The sequence below is a fragment of the Myxine glutinosa genome, chromosome 8 (genome assembly GCF_964187855.1).
Source record: "Myxine glutinosa chromosome 8, kmMyxGlut1.1, whole genome shotgun sequence".
Taxonomy (NCBI): Eukaryota; Metazoa; Chordata; class Myxini; order Myxiniformes; family Myxinidae; genus Myxine; species Myxine glutinosa.
Window position 1 is genome coordinate 71,237,588 of NC_136268.1, and position 20,337 is coordinate 71,257,924.

The 20,337-nt window shown below is 40.8% G+C and overlaps 1 protein-coding gene across 1 annotated transcript in view; it reads right to left on the bottom strand.

The window, feature by feature from the left end:
- The window catches only part of LOC137433134 (laminin subunit alpha-2), a 469,485-nt gene that overhangs the window by 279,744 nt on the left and 169,404 nt on the right, over nt 1-20,337 (bottom strand). Inside the window, exons 6-10 of the mRNA XM_078783389.1 lie at nt 18,207-18,296; nt 12,931-13,048; nt 9,423-9,601; nt 3,834-3,939; nt 2,587-2,747 (exon numbers count right to left, since the gene is read on the bottom strand). Of these exons, the coding sequence (XP_078639515.1) occupies nt 2,587-2,747; nt 3,834-3,939; nt 9,423-9,601; nt 12,931-13,048; nt 18,207-18,296 (654 nt within the window). The remainder of the gene's footprint in view (nt 1-2,586; nt 2,748-3,833; nt 3,940-9,422; nt 9,602-12,930; nt 13,049-18,206; nt 18,297-20,337) is intronic.

The following is a 20,337-nucleotide window of genomic DNA, read 5'->3' on the forward strand; positions in this document are numbered from 1 at the left end:
GGCACAAACACCGCTATGTTGGGACTCTATGTACAGGGACCGACATCCTCCTACCTCCCCCCCCCCCCCGACTCGACCCTCCTTCCAAACCCCCTCCCACCCCTCCCTCCACTCCCATACAACTCTCCTTCCAAACCCCCTCCCACTCTTCTCTCCACTCCCATACAACTCTCCTTCCAAACCCCCTCCCACTCCTCCCTCCACTCCCATACAACCCTCCCTTAATCCCTCGTACCCCCCACCAACTCTTCTCTCCACCCTCATACAACTCTCCGGACTTCACCTGGCTGTGGTCGGACCATTATTTCATTTCCGCACATGGCTGAAAAACTGAAATGCGATGTGCTCTACAAACTCTTAATCTGAACCAATTTTCAAAATTTAAACTGTACAATTGAGCTTAACAGCAGTTCAGACTATTAAAAAGTGTTCATTTGCTAAAAACGTTTCATTCAAAAAACGCATCTCTGGGCGGTGTTGGCGGTGTTTGGCCGACCAAAAATAACGCCCCCCGACAGTGCCACTCGGGGCGGCCGCCACCTTCGCCCCTCCCGCCCCCCTCCCCCCCACTCTTTGCTACACCAGTGAGTGACACCCTATCCCATGCAAGTATGAATTAAGTTAGGAAAAATTATGAAGTTAAATGAAAAAACTAATGCCACAAGCAGAATCACAGGCTCGCTTTAATAAATGAATATATTGTGGCGGACACGAAAGCACTGACGTGGTGACATCACCCCGCACACCAAGTGGGGATGGGCCACGCCAGGGGGAGAGGCGTGACCTGACGATATACACGGGGCGCGCAGCCCTGAGCAGTGAGCAGTTTAGTGCTGCAGTTTGAGTACTTTGAATAAAGACTCTTTTATGAACCGCGTTGTCCGCTTGCTCCTTGCGTAAGCATTAGCGCGCGCAGCATCGCGCTTTAATATTATACACTTAGTGACTTAGTTATAAAATCGCTAAATATGGTAAATTTTGTCAGATTTCACTCCAGATTTAGACAGTATTTAGTCTACAGCATCCAATCCTCATATCCAAATCGAGATTTTGATGATATGCTTCAATTATGTAATGATAATCGATATTGTTTCCAAAGCAAGGCATGCTTGAGTAGGCCAAAACAAAATGGCAGCTTAAGAACCCAGTGAGATGCAGTGGGCTGACCAAGATGGTGAGTCGCCATATTGGTAAGCGTTTTTAGGGTTTTTTTCTTATGGGCACCTCATTAATCATCTTAAAAAGGGTGTTACAACAAACCCAAACACCCAGTTTTCGTCATTGCAATCTGTTGGAGGTCCAGGTGTATGCATGCAAAGTTTGGGGCTGCTAGGTTTCATGGTTTTGGAGTTATGGAGGAGACAGACGGATGGACGGACGGACACTGCCTTTTATTATATATACATATAAATATATATATATATATATACAGGGGGCTGCAAAAGTAGGTATACAGTAATGAAAAACAAAACGTGCGCACAAAACGTATTTTATTGATGAAACAAGCATATCAATAATAACATATCAATAATAAACATATCCAATTTAAATGAATATTAAATGTATTATTTAAATAAATATTTTAAAAGTATTAAATGAATCCTAGCACCACTATTATAATACTGGTAAAAAACCACCGTTTAGAGGCCATTTTTCCCCGCAAAGCGGGGGTTGGCCTTTTCGGGGACCGTGGTTGTTGTTGTTTTTTTGGTCCCCTTTTTGAAGCAATGTTTTACGGCCGGATGCCCTTCCTGACGCCAACCCTTTTTGTCGCCTTTTTACGACAAGCAGGGAATTACCAGTGAACTGGTACTCAAATTTGCCGACCTCGGAAGGGTGACAGGCTGAGTCAACCCCCCTGGCGTTAATTCAGCGATCGACCGGGATTCGAACCCAGGGTCCTAGGATCCTAAGCTGGCACCCTAGCCGCTAGCCCAACACCAGGGTATTATAATACTGGTATAATCCTTACTGTATACCTACTTTTGCAGCCCCCTGTATATATATATATATATATATATATATATATATATATATATATATATATATATATATATATATATATATATATATATATATATACATACACCCTTCATCTTGTAATTCTTCCAATCCTTATTACGTTTCATTTCATTCAGCCATTTATCAGCAGTCATTCCTCTCTACCAGTGAAATTTCACTTTGCTTTTCAAGCCAAAGGCCTCCATAAAACAAAACATATGAATTTGTTCATTTTGTTCATTTGCTGCTGGTTCCTAATATCTGACAAAAATAGAAATGTCATATTGAGCAATTATAGTTGTACATCTGTTAACCTTGCACTACAACTATCATGTACATCCTACATTTATGTTGTGTTATTATTACAGTGCCAAGCTGTCTCTGCCAGAGCTCCGGGAAGTAGTACAGGATAAAGATGTTCGGAGAAATTTGATCCTGAATGTCACCAGAAGTCGGACATGACTTCACAGAAGAAGAAAGCTACTATCATGTTCATCCTGTACATTTATGTTGTGATACTATTAGGGTATCAAAGAGGTAAGATACTGTATATGGCAGTTGACATGGGAAAACATGACCCCTGACCTTGCAGATGCATGGCTCCTCACAAGGATCTGGATTGGAGCTTCCAGCTGGGTTACACAGGCAGGGCTCGCATGCTGGAAATCGACGGTATCCCCGAGCACATCGGTCACACCGTTGACCTCCAAACCCCGGCTTGCAATGGCATGATCCAGGGAGCAGGCCTGAAGGGGGGATGTTAAACACTTTGGATAAATTGTTGCAAATGTCCCTCTTTTTAAAGAAATGATATGACAACAACAAAAACCAAGCAAATAAAGCAGCAAATTAAGTTTCAAAAAAAGATAAAGAAATATCAGAAATCATCTGTTTTCTAGATGTATGGGGTGGCACTACAGGGTGTGAGGTGGTCATTCCTCCCCAGCGCAACCTCCCTCCCCCCGATTATCTTTTGGCCTCCTCTTGACTTGCCACCCCCATGCCCTACTTTTTCCCACCATGCCTGTGCTATATCCAAACCCCATTAGTTTTAAAATTAAGTTCCTTTTAATCTCTGTACTTACCATACTCTTATCGTTTTTTACATAGTCGAGGGTCACGGAAGAGCTAGTAATTAGTACACTGAATGGATCAGGATGCAACATGACAACAGGAACAGTAGAGTGAGGTGGAAACACCAACAGCAGAGCTGAAGGCCAAGATAGAGGCAGACTTGGACAAACAATGGGTGTGGAACTCAATTGTGAAGAATCACTAAAAATTATCGTATCCGACCAAAATAGAATCAATTCATCCTTGTCTCACATCCAACCTGTCCACCAAGTTTTGGCCAATTTTTAAAAAGATATCCTGCTCACAGACAAACAGACAGACAAGCAAACAAACAGGGGTGAATGGATAACCCTTGTCTAGCTTCGGTGGCAGATGTAACTAATGAATACCATTGTGGTATAATTGCATAATCACTCCAGGAATGATGCATGGCAATTTTAAGTTTAAAATGGAGCCTCACAGGTTGACTATCTATAAGAGAGCCGTTGGTGTGTTAGGTATAGCTATGAGGTTTTGTAGCTCTGTAAAATGTAATATTAAATGATCCCCGACCCAATTCCTTAGTGGGTGTAGGGAAGTGGTCTTGGCCCCCACAAAAAATGGATCAGGCAATGCCAGATACTCCTGCTAGTAGTTCATAAATCCAATGCTTTCAGTTCCAAAGAATGACCATTCTCGGTACAATGTGATGAAAAAATATTACCTCCTCACACATAATGTGAAAACATAAATTGCCGCCATGAGCCTCAACCACACACCATTCAAAGAGTCGGCCTGCCGGTCATCCTTGACACATTTGGAGCTCACGGCACCATTACGGTCACACAAACACTGGTGACATGGGTGAAGGTGTGTCGGAGGAACCTGTAGGAGAGAAATAAAATACTTCCGAAGCTGCACTGACTTTTGCAGCAACAGTGCAAATACTAAAAGTGATGAGCCGGACAGACAAGTCACCGTTTAATGCGTCAAATTTTGTGACCATAACTTTTCGTAGATCATAAATAAACCTTCACATCTGGGAATGGAAACACAAGCAAAATCGTTTTTCAGGCCTGAAAAGGCTCCAGGTTTCTTATTGTACTTTATCTTTGTAATTTTTGCAAATGGTGACAACAGCTGCAAAAATGAGCTGAATGAGGGATATAATTAGGGACATTTTTAGGATTGAAAAAAGAACGCAATGGGGAATCGAATCTGCCTGATCTTCCATAAAGAGCCTCAGACTGACTCTCACTTTTCCACTAAGTTCACCGAGTGACTCGTATATCAAGATGTTTTCTTACCAACTGATAGGCCCACATTAAATTGATAATGTTACGGGTCAATCTCAGGATCATCCCATGCATGTGAAGTATTTCTTTTAAAAATATTATCATACAAGGTTATTTAGGCAAGGTTTCTAAAAGTGCATTTTATCTTTACGTACAAAACCATCAATCATAAAACTTTGTGTTGTTTTTCATTCACAGTTACTTTTCACAACTCAAAAGTTTTAGTTCCAAACACATTGGACCACGTTTAATGCCATGAGCATGACATTTACCTGCAAAATACTAGGTGACTATTGTAATTGTAGAAATTTTCACTATGCTGGTAATTGAATTGTTAAATTACTTGAATTGTTGAAAACAAGCAGGAAAAGTAATTATTGGATGAATAATCTCGAGAAAATTGGTGAAACGCAGCGAGTTTGAGCTTGCTTGTTTGGCAGTCCCATCAAAACAGAATAGGTCATGATGCTGAGAGCCCACATTCAAATCCCACAATATTATACATCAGCCCAGTTAATAATATCAGGGAATCATTTGGAAAAATTGTGTGAAAATGTAAATGCTGTATTAATCAATTTGAAGACAAAAAGTGGAAATCTGCCAAATGGCAGTGGTCTACATCTACAGTCACGTGAAAAAGTAAGTACACCCCATGTAAAGTTTTAACTTTTTCAACATATTTCAACATACAGCTATTTGATCTTCATTTCAACAATATTGATAGATAAAGGTGATATAATATAACAAATATCATGAAACATTTACATTTTGTAGTCCTTTGTATAATTTAAATAAACATAAATGCAAATTTCGCATGTGGAAAAAGTAAGTACACCCCGACATTTATCACTACTTCAAATACCTAAAATTAGAATCAGGTGCACCAGCTCAGGTGCAAATTATTAGAACATCGTTAGAGAGGATCTTGGAGGAACCTGTCTTATTTAAACCTCAGACATTTCGTTTGGTTTGCTCTTTGTTGTTGAAGTGTGTGGCGTCACCATGCCTAGATCAAAAGAGCTCTCTGAGGCCTCCAGAAAGAAGGTTATAGATGCCTACGAGTCTGGGAAGGGATTTAAAAAGATCTCCAAACAATTTGAAATCAATCATTCGACTGTCCAGAAGATCATCTACAAGTGGAGAAGATTCCAAACAACTACCAACTTGTTCAGGCCAGGCCGCCCCAGCAAGTTCAGCCAGAGAGAAGACCGCAAGATGCTGAAAGAAGTCTCTCGGAACCCCAGAATGTCATCACGGGACCTACAGGTAGCTCTTGCCACTGTTGATGTCAAAGTGTACGGACGAGTCTACCATTAGAAAGAGGCTGCACAAATTTGATCTACATGAGAGGTGTGCCAGGAGGAAACCTTTGCTGTCCAGAAAGAACATCAGGGAAAGACTAAAGTTTGCCAATGAACACCTCGGCAAAGACCAGCACTTCTGGAACAATGTGCTCTGGACAGATGAGTCAAAGGTGGAGCTATTTGGCCACAGTACCAGAAGACATGTTTGGCGAAAACCAAAGACAGCATTTGACCACAAGAACCTGATACCAACTGTAAAGCATGGTGATGGAAATATTCTGGTTTGGGGCAGCTTTGCTGCAACAGGGCCTGGGCAGCTCACTACCATAGAATCCACTATGAATTCTTCATTGCACCAGAGGGTGCTTGAGGATAATGTGAGGCCATCTGCCGGAGAGTTGACGCTCAACCAAAGGTGGACCTTGCAACATGACAATGACCCTAAACATACCAGTCAATCCACCAAGAATGGCTGAAAAGACAGAAATGGAGGGTTCTGGAATGGCCAAGTCAAAGCCCGGATCTAAATCCCATCGAGATATTGTGGGGGGATTTGAAACGAGCTGTGCATGCAAGAAACCCCTCAAACATCGCACAGCTGAAAGAATTCTGCATGAAGGAATGGGCAAAAACTTCTCCCAGTCGATGTCAGAGACTGGTAGACAGTTATAAGAAACGCCTACTTGAGGTTGTTTCTGCCAAAGACGGCAATACCACCTATTAGAGCCAAGGGTGTACTTACTTTTTCCACATGCGAAATTTGCATTGATGTTTATTTAAATTATACAATGGACTACAAAATGTAAATGTTTCATGATATTTGTTACATTATATCACCTTTATCTATCAATATTGTTGAAATGAAGATCAAATAGCTGTATGTTGAAATATGTTGAAAAAGTCAAAACTTTACATGGGGTGTACTTACTTTTTCACGTGACTGTATACTATAAGAGAACCGTTTGTGTGTCTGTCTGTCCGTCTGTCGCCATTTTCTCAGAGATGGCTAAATTGATCTTTGTCAAACTTTCCGAAGTTCATCAGTGTTGTGAAGTGTTTTCGGCAAAACAATTCTTGAAAATCTATATTAGAAAAGGAGTCATGTCTGTCTCTCTGTTTGCCATGCTATAACTTGAGAAAGGATTAACGGATTTCAATGAAACCAATGAGGGTGGATTCAGGGAACTCCTGTGAAAGTTTGTTATGCAAAAAATAAATAAACAAACAAACAATTTTTTGAGATACATGGACACACATGGTGAAAACGCAAATGCCAACTTTGCTGGGAATCCCTGTTTTGTAGATTAGCCATCACAGCTATGCCGAGGAAACAGAAAGCCCGTTTTTTTTTTTTTAGCATTTATGCAAAAGCAGGGACAAAGAGACATCAGAGTTTGATTCCTACCATGGCCCGTGTCTAATACGTACCCCGGACACTTTGATCAAAAGAAAGAAGGGAGAGGGTGGGAGCTAATTTAAAAAAATCTCCCTATTGTTGTGTTGTTGTATATTATTCACAATTCAGCATCTAAAAAGGATGAGATTAATATCCCATTCACAATCTCCTCGCTCCCTGAGTGTATAGCCAGGCTGGTATCTACACATCAATTAAATTTTTTTCCCTCCATTAACAATTTTTTTTTTTGCAATTACACAAAGATTCGTATTCCTGTAAGTGAAGTGACAGGACTTATATTCTAGATTTGAAAAAAAAGTTGGTTATTTTTATCGCTCTATAGTGTCTAAGCCTTTGTAACTATGTGAAAGGTAATATTAAATAATGATCCCTGATCCCATTCTTTCGTGGGTGTAGGGAAGTGTTTTAAGCCCCCACAAAACAAAAACCCCCCCAAAAAAACTTGATTTCATCAAAATGCCAACCGCATCGGTTAATGTCGGGTACGCCCACTAAACATCTTAAAACTCATGACATATACACTACATGACCAAAAGTATGTGACACCCCTTCTAATTAGTGGATTCGGCTGTTTCAGCCACACCCATTGCTGACAGGTATATATATAATCAAGCACACAGCCATGCAATCTTCATAGACAAACATTGGCAGTAGAATGGGCCGTACTGAAGAGCTCAGTGACTTTCAACATGGCACCGTCATAGGATGCCACCTTTCCAACAAGTCAGTTCGTCAAATTTCTGCCCTGCTAGAACTGCCCCGGTCAACTGTAAGTGCTGTTATTGTGAAGTGGAAACGTCTAGGAGCAAGAACAGCTCAGCCGCGAAGTGGTAGGCCACACAAGCTGACTGAATAGGACCACCGAGTGCTGAATCACTTGGCGTGTAAAAATCGTCTGCCCTCGGTTGCAAGACTCACTAGCGAGTTCCAAACTGCCTCTGGAAGCAACACCAGAACAAAAACTGTTCGGCGGGAGCTTCATGAAATGGGTTTCCATGGCCGAGTAGCCGCACACAAGCCTAAAATCACCATGCACAATGCCAAGCATCGGCTGGAGTTGTGTAAAGCTCGCTGCCATTGGATTCTGGAACAGTGGAAATGTGTTCTCTGGAGTGATGAATCATGCTTCACCACCTGGCAGTCCAACGGACGAATTTGAGTTTGGTGGATGCCAGGAGAATGCAACCTGCCTAAATCCATCGTGCCACCTGTAAAGTTTGGTAGGGAAGGAATAATGGTCTGGGGCTGTTCTTCATGGTTCGGGCTAGGCCCCTTAGTTCCAGTGAGGGGAAATCTTAATGCCACAGCATACAATGACATTCTAGACGATTGTGTGCTTCCAACTTTGTGGCAACAGTTTGGGGAAGGCCCTTTCCTGTTTCAGCAAGACAATGCCCCCGTGCATAAAACGAGGTCCATACAAAAATGGTTTGTCGAGATGGTTGTGGAAGAACTTGACTGGCCTGCACAGAGCCCTGACCTCAACCCCATCAAACACCTTTGGGATAAATTGGAACGCCGACTGCGAGCCAGGCCTAATCGTCCAACATCAATGCCCGACCTCACAAATGCTCTTGTGGTTGAATGGAAGCAAATCCCCGCAGAAATGTTCCAACATCTAGTGGAAAGCCTTCCTGGAAGAGTGGAGGCTGTTATCACAGCAAAGGGGGGACCAACTCCATATTAATACCCATGACTTTGGAATGAGATGTTTGATGTTTGATGTTCAGGTGTCCACATACTTTTGGTCATATAGTGTATCACAGCTAATAATGAACCTTATTAACGTTCTGGTTACAGAGACTTATGGATGCTAAAAAAAAAAAGGTACAAAAATAAAAATCCTGAAAACATTTCTCGCAGTAATTTGGGTCCAATTATAGTCGAAACATATGAATCATCATGTTGCATTTATTTAAAAAATGAGATAGAAGAAAACCCAAGAAAGAAAGGAAAGGGAAGGGGAAAAAAAGAAAGGAAAGAAAAGGAAAATAAATGGAAAGATGAGATGAAGGTAAAAAATAGAAGGAAAAGAAAAGGAAAGAGAAGGTAAATGAATGGAAAGAGAGGGGAAAGGAAAGATAAAGGAAGGGGTGGAGGAAAGTAATGGAAAAGCAAACGAAAAAAAACAAAACAAAAGCAAAGGCAGAAGAAGAAAAATGAATTTACATGAATATCCCCCAAGCTTCTCCTTCTATTCCCATTCTCATTAGTATTACTGCTCCCATTTTTCGTTATTCTTTCACAATATCTCTCAACAGACCAACAAAGCAACAACAATATATTTGCATTTGAAACAACCACGCAATATCTCAATAATGCAACTACTAATGACGTGGAAGTGCGACTCACACCAGCTGGCCGGTAATAACCATCAATGCAGGTCTCGCAGTTGATTCCCTCTGTATTTCCCGTGCAATTGATGCAGACCCCACCGCCAATGTATTGACCGCGAATATTGAGACTTTGGTTCTTTAGTGAAACCTCTTTGTCATAGTAGCAGTTGTCCGCTTTGCCGTGGCAATTACACCCTGCAGAAAGTGAGTAACAAGGGAAATGCTTCTCTTCGTGTACATGTACAGTCACATGAAAAAGTAAGTACACCCCATGTAAAGTATTGACTTTTTCAACATATTTCAACATACAGCTATTTGATCTTCATTTCAACAATATTGATAGATATGGGTGATATAATATAACAAATATCATGAAACATTTACATTTTGTAGTCCATTGTATAATTTAAATAAACATAAATGCAAATTTCACATGTGGAAAAAGTAAGTACACCCTTGGCTCTAATAGGTGGTATTGCCCCCTTTGGCAGAAACAACCTCAAGTAGGCGTTTCTTAGAACTGTCTACCAGTCTCTGACATCGACTGGGAGAAATTTTTGCCCACTCCTCCATGCAGAATTATTTCAGCTGTGCGATGTTTGAGGGGTTTCTTGCATGCACAGCTCGTTTCAAATCCCCCCCACAATATCTCGATGGGATTTAGATCTGGGCTTTGACTTGGCCATTCCAGAACCCTCCATTTCTGTCTTTTCAGCCATTCTTGGTGGATTGAATGGTATGTTTAGGGTCATTGTCATGTTGCAAGGTCCACCTTCGGTTGAGCTTCAACTCTCCGGCAGATGGCCTCACATTATCCTCAAGCACCCTCTGGTGCAATGAAGAATTCATAGTGGATTCCATGATGGTGAGCTGCCCAGGCCCTGTTGCAGCAAAGCTGCCCCAAACCATAATATTTCCACCACCATGCTTTACAGTTGGTATCAGGTTTTTGTGGTCAAATGCTGTCTTTGGTTTTCGCCAAACATGTCTACTGGTACTGTGGCCAAATAGCTCTACCTTTGACTCATCTGTCCAGAGCACATTGTTCCAGAGTGCTGGTGTTTGCCGAGGTGTTCATTGGCAAACTTTAGTCTTACCCTGATGTTCTTTCTGGACAGCAAAGGTTTCCTCCTGGCACACCTCCCATGTAGATCAAATTGGTGCAGCCTCTTTCTAATGGTAGACTCGTGCACTTTGACATCAACAGTGGCAAGAGCTACCTGTAGGTCCCGTGATGGCATTCTGGGGTTCTTTGAGACTTCTTTCCGCATCTTGCGGTCTGCTCTCGGGCTGAACTTGCTGGGGCGGCCTGGCCTGAACAAGTTGGCAGTTGTTTGGAATCTTCGCCACTTGTAGATGATCTTCCGGACAGTCGAATGATTGATTTCAAATTGTTTGGAGATCTTTTTAAATCCCTTCCCAGACTCGTAGGCATCTATAACCTTCTTTCTGAAGGCTTCAGAGAGCTCTTTTGATCTCGGCATGGTGACGCCGCACACTTCAACAACAAAGAGCAAACCAAACTAAATGTCTGAGGTTTAAATAAGACAGGTTCCTCCAAGATCCTCTCTAACGATGTTCTAATCATTTGCACCTGAGCTGGTGCACCTGATTCTAATTTTAGGTATTTGAAGTTGTGATAAATGTCGGGGTGTACTTACCTTTTCCACATGCGAAATTTGCATTTATGTTTATTTAAATTATACAATTGACGACAAAATGTAAATGTTTCATGATGTGTGTTATATTATATCACCTTTATCTATCAATATTGTTGAAATGAAGATCAAATAGCTGTATGTTGAAATATTTTGAAAAAGTCAAAACTTTACATGGGGTGTACTTACTTTTTCACGTGACTGTACATCGTATCGTATGTACATGTATGTATGAGAACAAACAAAAGCAACCAAAAGTCTAGTTTTAAAGGTGGCATGAATATTGTTTTTTTCCTTGTGTAATGTTCGTCCAGGAGCTTGTACATATAATCACACACACGCCAAAACACAAGACATCATTGTACTTTAACAGTAACTAGCAAGTTGCATGGGATTCTGAACGGGGTAGGGATGGGGAGGCAAAAATGCAAATGTGATCTTTTTTCATTGACCAAGCAAGCTGGGAGCAACAATTCACATTTATTGCCACATCTGATGCAATTTAAATGCTCTAATGGCAGTGAGGTGCTCCATTTGAAACTGCTTGTTCGATATATGTAGCTTTTTGATGCCAAGGGACTGTAATAAAAATTGGTATTGGTGTCAAAGCGAGTGGCCAATTGCAAATTAATGATAGGATGACAAGGCCATTAGCAGACAATGGACAAATCAACACAGTAGTCTTACCCTGTAAGGGTAAGACTACTGTGTCTTACCCTCTTATCACTCTATCAATATCAGTATATTGATAGATTTTGCGCTCAGATTGAAACACCAAACAAGAGAATGTATTGGAGTACAGAACATATCATAAAGGAGCTTGTAAGGGATTAAGAAAGCACATTTAGATAAACTTGTTTGAGATTGTGGAGGAGGATTGGACTCGAAGGCACAGTTTAATGTAAAGAAAAGGGAAATGAAAAATCTTTTTTTTTGTTTCATACATGCAGTATTTCAAATAACAGGAAGAGTGGGTCAAACTGTAAAGACAGGGTTAAAATGAGAAAGATCAAAATATTAAGAGGTAGAGGTATTAAAATAATAGAAGGGTGGAGACGCATTGGACAACTAGACAAGTAAAATGATGGTGTGTATTTATGTTTGTGTGTAAATGCTCCCTCCTTTTTCTGATCCCTGCTTCCTCCTTTCCCTCGTCCTGCTCATCTTCCTCCGCCACCCCTTCCTTCCTCACCCCTGCTCTCCTCTCCTGATTCTCCTCCCCCCTCGTCCTCTCCCATCTGGCATGGCTGGACTTCTCCCCCATTTGTCCACCCCTCTTATCACTTGTTTTGCATCACCTTCCTGATCCATCAATCTCTTTTTCCTCCCCCTCCGACCCCACATTAATAAGATATATTGTTCATTGTCGGCCACCTTATTTGCCAAGTGATGTGATGTGACGAAGTGAAGTGAGATGGACAAAGTTGCCTTTTCTGGATCGACATTTTAAAAATATTCCTTGTGAATTATCTACAGTTACAGTGCATAGATATAGTTATTCATTTTTTGAGCTTTTCATCAGTATCTTTCCCAAGAGTGGGTCTTCGGATTGGCACTCTGTCTAATTGTTAAATTACTTTCTGAATCAATGTAGGGTTAGTCACTTGGCCTCATTACCACCGTTCCAAGTCTGTACTGTAATTACTTTAGTTGTTAATTAAGGCTTAATGAATAGGTCGTTTGCAATGAGAGATCAAATCAGATATGCAACTTTCAAACAACAGCTTGATAAGGTATGTATATACAGTATATATATATATATATATGTCACGAAAAGAAATCAGGGTCACACAGTTTGGAAACAATCTGTAATGGGAGGGGTGATTTGTTGGGGATGTTGCTGGCACGGCTACATGGCTGGCTCACGTTCACACTCATTCCCACTCGCGAGTGTTCCAGGCGTCCAGGACGTCTGATGGTAACCAGGGCAACAATGACTGCAACTTTCGCCACAAGTGTTGTGCTCACATTGACACTTCAAACTCTGCAATCAGATGTACGACAACACAACAGCAATTGAACAAAGCAGGATCACTCATATCCCAATGCAATTTCGCATTGCAGAATGCTTTCAATGCCTATTGGCATGCATAATCTATATTTTGATTTCTGTATTATCAATAATACACAAAGTAAAAGGAGAAAATAAGTGGCCAAAGTTATGAAGGCGTACCTCAAAACAAAGACTAAGTCCTATCTGCAATCCAATCCCCCCACTCCCCTACCCCCAAAATAATTTGCATCCATTTGAAGGATAACACTGGATATAAACATGAAAGCACAGAGAGGCAGTGTCGGAGATCCTAAGAGTGCAGTCCCGCAAAACACAGTAATGTTTAAAAGTGGACGAGAGAAAAGTGAACAGTCCCACAAAAATATCAGGTCAGATATGGTGCAATGTTTTAATCTATTATTACGTCCGCCACCAAAGGTGGATGGAGGTTATGATTTCACCTCTGTCTGTCCGTTTGTGAACAAGATGTCTCAAAAAGTTGTGGACGGATTCAGACGAAATTTGGCAGAGATGTAGCGTATGTGAGATATAGCGTATAAGGAGGAAATGATTAGATTTTGGTGAAGATCCGGATTCGGCTACTAGAATTTTTAAAGTAATGCTTCACCATTGGCAGATAGGGCCAAAAACTATACGTAGCAGGATATCTCAAAAGGTTGTGGATCGATTTGGACGAAACTTTGTGGAGAGGTTGTGTGTGTGACAAGGAAGGATCGATTCGATTTTTATGAAGATCTGAATTTGGATCCGGCTACAAGAATTATTTAATTTTTAATCCGGCTACAAGAATTTAATTTTCACTCACTCACCGCAGGCAGGTAGGTGGTCTTTCTGTCTTCTACCGACTCCTCTCCGGCCTTGCACCCCCAGCTCTCTCTGTGCTCTGTCCCCCAAATATTCCTACAGGTCGCACAAGATCTGCCAGCAACCCTCTGATGGTTAAACTGCCGAAATCTCGGCTCTCTGCTCACCTTCACTCTTTCATTCCTCTTTTCTCCCGCCTCTGGAACAAACTCCCTCACTCCCTTCAATCCCACTCCTCCCTCCAGGTCTTTAAAACAGCTGTTCACCACCATCTCTTATCTTCCCCCATCCAAAACCTTGATCTTTTCTACCCCCGCTAATTCACCCCAGATCCACCTTGTTTGAAATTCCAACTTCTTTCCTGGAAGTCCTGGCAGTGTCCATATGTTTTATACCTCTCCCACCGCCCCCTTCCCATGCCCCCCCCCCCAAAGCCCTCGCCCTCTCTCAGATCTCTCGATGTCTCCATGTCTCTCGGTCCCTGCTCTCAAATGTTGTGTTTGTGTCCTTCCCCCTCTCTCCCCATCTTGTCTACCGCTCCCGATGTTATATGTTTTATGTGTCGGTTTGTCTTTCTGTGTGATTAATGTTCGCTCTTTCACGAGCCTCGATCTTGTAAACAAAAAAAAGAAAAAAAAAAAAAAAAAAAGTGATTCTTCACCATTGAGACATCAAGTGAAAAGCAATATACAGTCACGTGAAAAAGAAGGTACACCCCATGTAAAGTTTTGACTTTTTAAACATATTTCAACATACAGCTATTTGATCTTCAATTCAACAATATTGATAAAGGTGATATAATATAACAAATATCATGAAACATTTACATTTTTGTATTCCATTGTATAATTTAAATAAACATAAATGCAAATTTCGCATGTGGAAAAAGTAAGTACACCCCTACATTTATCACTACTTCCAATACCTAAAATTAGAATCAGGTGCACCACCTCAGGTGCAAATGATTAGAACATCGTTAGAGAGGATCTTGGAGGAACCTGTCTTATTTAAACCTCAGACATTTAGTTTGGTTTGCTCTTTGTTGTTGAAGTGTGCGGCGTCACCATGCCTAGATCAAAAGAGCTCTCTGAGGCCTTCAGAAAGAAGGTTATAGATGCCTACAAGTCTGGGAAGGGATTTAAAAAGATCTCCAAACAATTTGAAATCAATCATTCGACTGTCCGGAAGATCATCTACAAGTGGAGAAGATTCCAAACAACTGCCAACTTGTTCAGGCCAGGCCGCCCCAGCAAGTTCAGCCCGAGAGCAGACCGCAAGATGCTGAAAGAAGTCTCTAAGAACCCCAGAATGTCATCACGGGACCTACAGGTAGCTCTTGCCACTGGTGATGTCAAAGTGCACGAGTCTACCATTAGAAAGAGGCTGCACAAACTTGATCTACATGGGAGGTGTGCCAGGAGGAAACCTTTGCTGTCCAGAAAGAACATCAGGGCAAGACTAAAGTTTGCCAATGAACACCTAGGCAAAGACGAGCACTCCTGGATCAATGTGCTCTGGACAGATGAGTCAAAGGTAGAGCTATTTGGCCACAGTACCAGAAGACATGTTTGGCAAAAACCAAACACAGTATTTGACCACAAGAACCTGATACCAAATGTAAAGCATGGTGGTGGAAATATTATGGTTTGGGGCAGCTTTGCTGCATCAGGGCCTGGGCAGCTCACCATCATAGAATCCACTATGAATTCTTCATTGTACCAGAGGGTGCTTGAGGATAATGTGAGGCCATCTGTCGGAAAGTTGAAGCTCAACCGAAGGTGGACCTTGCAACATGACAATGACCCTAAACATACCAGTCAATCCACCAAGAATGGCTGAAAAGACAGAAATGGAGGGTTCTGGAATGGCCAAGTCAAAGCTCGGATCTAAATCCCATCGAGATGTTGTGGGGGGATTTGAAACGAGCTGTGCATGCAAGAAACCCCTCAAACATCGCACAGCTGAAAGAATTCTGCATGGAGGAGTGGGCAAAAATTTCTCCCAGTCGATGTCAGAGACTGGTAGACAGTTATAAGAAACGCCTACTTGAGGTTGTTTCTGCCAAAGGGGGCAATACCACCTATTAGAGCCAAGGGTGTACTTACTTTTTCCACATGCGAAATTTGCATTTATTTTTATTTAAATTATACAATGGACTACAAAATGTAAATGTTTCATAATATTTGTTATATTATATCACCCTTATCTATCAATATTGTTGAAATGAAGATCAAATAGCTGTATGTTGAAATATGTTGAAAAAGTCAATACTTTACATGGGGTGTACTTACTTTTTCACGTGACTGTATAACATGATGTTTAAAAAGGTTATGGACGAGTTATGACTAAACTAGGTGGACGAGTTGGTTTTGTGACAAAAACAAGCCGATTAGATTTTGGTTCAGGTCCGAATCCAGATCCGGCCTATCAGTGGGATACAAAAGTAAACTGTTCACTCGGCGGAGGGAGGTATGCTCTCTACTGAGTGTCGTTCTAGTTACCCTCGCCTGAGGAGAGGGTATTGCATTTGAGTCCGTTTGTCTGTTTGTCTGTTTGTCCGCACAGAATAAATATGATTTTCTCTGCAACCTTTGGTCTGATCTACAGGAAATTTCCACCATAGGTGTATCTCCACCTGTAGAATTTTTAAATGATAATTATGACGTCATAAGTCACGTGGTTTGGTCGCCATCTTGGAAAAACCGAAAAAAAATTGCACCTGTATATCTCCGAAAGAACTGAATAGAAAAAATTGGGACATGGCTCATTGTAAAGAACTCTCCATGGGGAATAAAATACGTTAATTATGATGTCGTAGGTGACTCCATTATGACGTCATAATTGGACAAGTACAAAACTTCATCCGATCAAGGTGAAATTTCTTGAGCATCATGTAGGCATAAATTAGTGGAGAAAAAACAAAATGATGACGTTATGGGTCACGTGGTTCGGCCGCCATCTTGGAAAAACCGAAAAATGTTGTGCCTCTATATCTCCGAAAGCGTTGCATAGAAAAAATTGAGACATGGGTCATTGTAAAGAACTCTCCATGGGGAATAAAATATGTTAATGATGATGTCATAGGTGCCTCAAGTATGACGTCATAATTCGACAAGTACAAAACTTCATTCGATCAAGATGAAATTTCTTGAGCGTCATGTAGGCATAAATTGGTGGAGAAAAAAAAATTAATGAAGACGTTATCGGTCACGTGGTTCGGCCGCCATATTTGTTTTAACACAAAAGCCTTAAAACCACTGAAAATACATCCTGGCGAGGGTTTGCAATCTCTGATTGCTCTTTTTCTTGTTTTTATGATGCAATATGGTGGCATGTATAAAGAGGGGAACATAATTTCACATTCGTCAGGATTTAATCAATTTGTTGTGATTACACATTCATATACTGTCAGACCCCGACATTTGCTGAGGATACGTTACTGGAAAATGCCGTGAATGTCAAAACTGCGAATGTGGGGGCATTGTTTCAATGGGAAAAGCGGCGATAGTTTCCCGGCGGTTCCTGATTCATGGAAAAAGCCATTAATTAAGTCATGCTTATTTGAATGTGAACGCTCATGTCATGCTCACAGCTCGTGTGAGATGTGTTTTTTGCATACGTCCAGCTGATTTGTGTGTGATTGGTGGAAGATATGTTTGAGAACAGTGGTATGCTCACTGCTCATATAATTTTTTTTGCGCCAGTGAAAAACTGCAAATACACAGGACACAGGGCCGCAAATGTAGAAGCAGGTCTCAATTTATCAACCGTGAATAGGCAGAACCCATGAATGTTGGGACCGTGAACGTCGGGGTCTGACTGTACTTATTATTTTGTCCCCCACCCCTCCGACAAGATCGGAGACCGAGGGGACATTAAAATTAGCTCCGACTGACAACCGATCATCTGTCCATGTACTTCTGCGTCCGTGATATTTATAAAATCGTTGAAAATTTAGTTTTAATATTGCAGATATTCATTGCTCATTATATTATCTGAACCTGATAAAATCACTGCTGTTATTGCCTAAATTATGTTGCCATGGCAACCATCTCGGTAACTTGGCCTGTTTACTTGATATTTCAAAAAACATTCAAAATTTAGCTTTCATATTACACAGATCTATTCCTAATACAACGCAAAAGGTGGGGAACCGAGACAATCAGCTCCTTGTTGTTGTAACGATGAAGTTTTAAAAAAAAAAGCTTTTTGGATATGTAAACTTTACCAAATGTCAAAACATTTAGATAGCTTGAGATTTGGATTCAAAAATAATTCAGACTCCAGTTTATATGAGAGTTATGTGTCAGGCAAAAGCATATACCTTTTGGACTGGATTGTAAGGGCATGCCCTGGCATGTCCATAGCAGATACACATCCCACCTATTGAAATGTCCTTCACGGAGTAGAAATACTGCAAAAAAAGAAAATATTTCAAATAATCAAGATAAAAGCTGTGAAATCATTTGTGTCACATCTCTTCCCAAATAATAATATTGTGGATCTTTGTAACACAGATGCCTCGACCACTCTCAAACATTACCTGGTGGTGATTAAACATTGTCGATACATTATTCAAATTAACACTAAATCCATCATAAAATGACTGCAAGCCCTTAGTTAAGGTGAATAGAAACCTTTCTTGGAAAACAAAGAAAACCTCTTCCCACAGTCTTCAGAATATATTTTGCATTATTCAATGCCTGGCTTTTCATTCATACGTCCGTGGATCAATGTGTCATATATTGCCAGGAATATGTTAGTTTCAAGGCCAGGAATATGTTTGGTGGTTTGCTGTTGCCTTCTGTGGTATTGGGAGTTACATGAATATTAATGAATGCATGATGAACCGGAAAGGATGAGGCGTGACCGGTAGTGACGTGTACGAGCTGTGGTGAGTATAGTGGAGAAGGAGATGCCATTAAAAGGTTGAGCTGGAGAACCTGCGTGTGGTCTGTCATTGCTATACAACACCTACCCAGCTGAGCCGCCATGAATGAAACCCACAATGGCGAGGGCAATGCAAGAAGGTCTAAACCACTCAGTCACTAAATCACTCGAGCCTGACTTTCCCGTAGCTTATTATATTTTTGTCCAATCGTCCTTTCTCTTCTTCCTCAAACTGCATCTCTCCTTGCGAATGACAGGCATACAGCATTATCAGAGACAGATAAAAATGACACAAAAAATGATCATAACATGCAAGAGTTTAACCATGTGCTGGCAAATTAATGCTGGTGGTGGCATCTCATGAGCCCCATGACAGAGCATGGGACAATCATGGCAAGTCATGAACGTTTCTAAAGTTAGAATTAATAATGGGCAGGTGGTCTCTCCATCGTTGGAGTGCGGAAATTTCCAGCTGAGAAGCTGTGGAAATTGAAGCCACATCATTGAGGACAATGCAATAAGGCTCAACACAACCCACTACCAAGCTGCTGCAGGCAAATTAGTACAAATTACAAAGTGAAAAGTTTTAATGCCAATTGTCAGAATTTAAGCAATTGCATTATATGCAGCCATTCGCAAATTAAACAAAAATCCATTGTGACCTTATAATAAAGTTCATCAAGCAGTGTGCAGGTATTTGTTACTTGCGAAAATCGAAGATTTTTCAAGTACGTATATATTGGTTGGTCTTGTGCGTTATTATTTGGCAAAAAAAAATTTTTTGGACAAGTATGTTGATCATTCTGGTTTGTGTGTGTGTTTGTGTGTTTGTTTGTGTGTGTGTTTGTTTGTGTGTGTGTGTGTTTGTTTGTGTGTGTGTTTGTTTGTGTGTGTGTTTGTTTGTGCGTGTGTTTGTGTATGTGTTTGTTTGTGTGTGTGTTTGTTTGTCTGTCCGCTCACTTATACTTGCCTACAGGTCACAATTTTAAACCGATCTTTACAAAACTTCACCAAATGGTAGAGTTTGAGGTCCGACAAAATCTTATATATTTTGTTTGGTCAAAAGGTCAACATAGGCCAAAGGCCAACCACTTTTTTTCAAATTTCTAAAATCCTCAATTTTCATCTGATTGACTTGAAATTTGAATGGCATTTTCATATCTGCTAACTGAATTCAACCACCAACTATTTTGGAAAGCAGCATAGGCCAAAAGGTCAACATAGGCCAAAGGTCAACAACAATTTCAAATTTCTAAAATCCTCAATTTTCAGCCGATTCACTTGAAATTTGAATGGCATTTTCATATCTGCTAACTGAATTCAACCACCAACTATTTTGGAAAGCAGCATAGGCCAAAAGGTCAACATAGGCCAAAGGTCAACAACAATTTCAAATTTCTAAAATCCTCAATTTTCATCCGATTCACTTGAAATTTGAATTGCATTTTCATATCTGCTAACTGAATTAAACCACCAACTATTTTTGAGATCAGCATAGGACAAAAGGTCAACATAGGCCAAAGGTCAACAACTTATTTTAGGGATTTCACAAGTATCATGCTGTA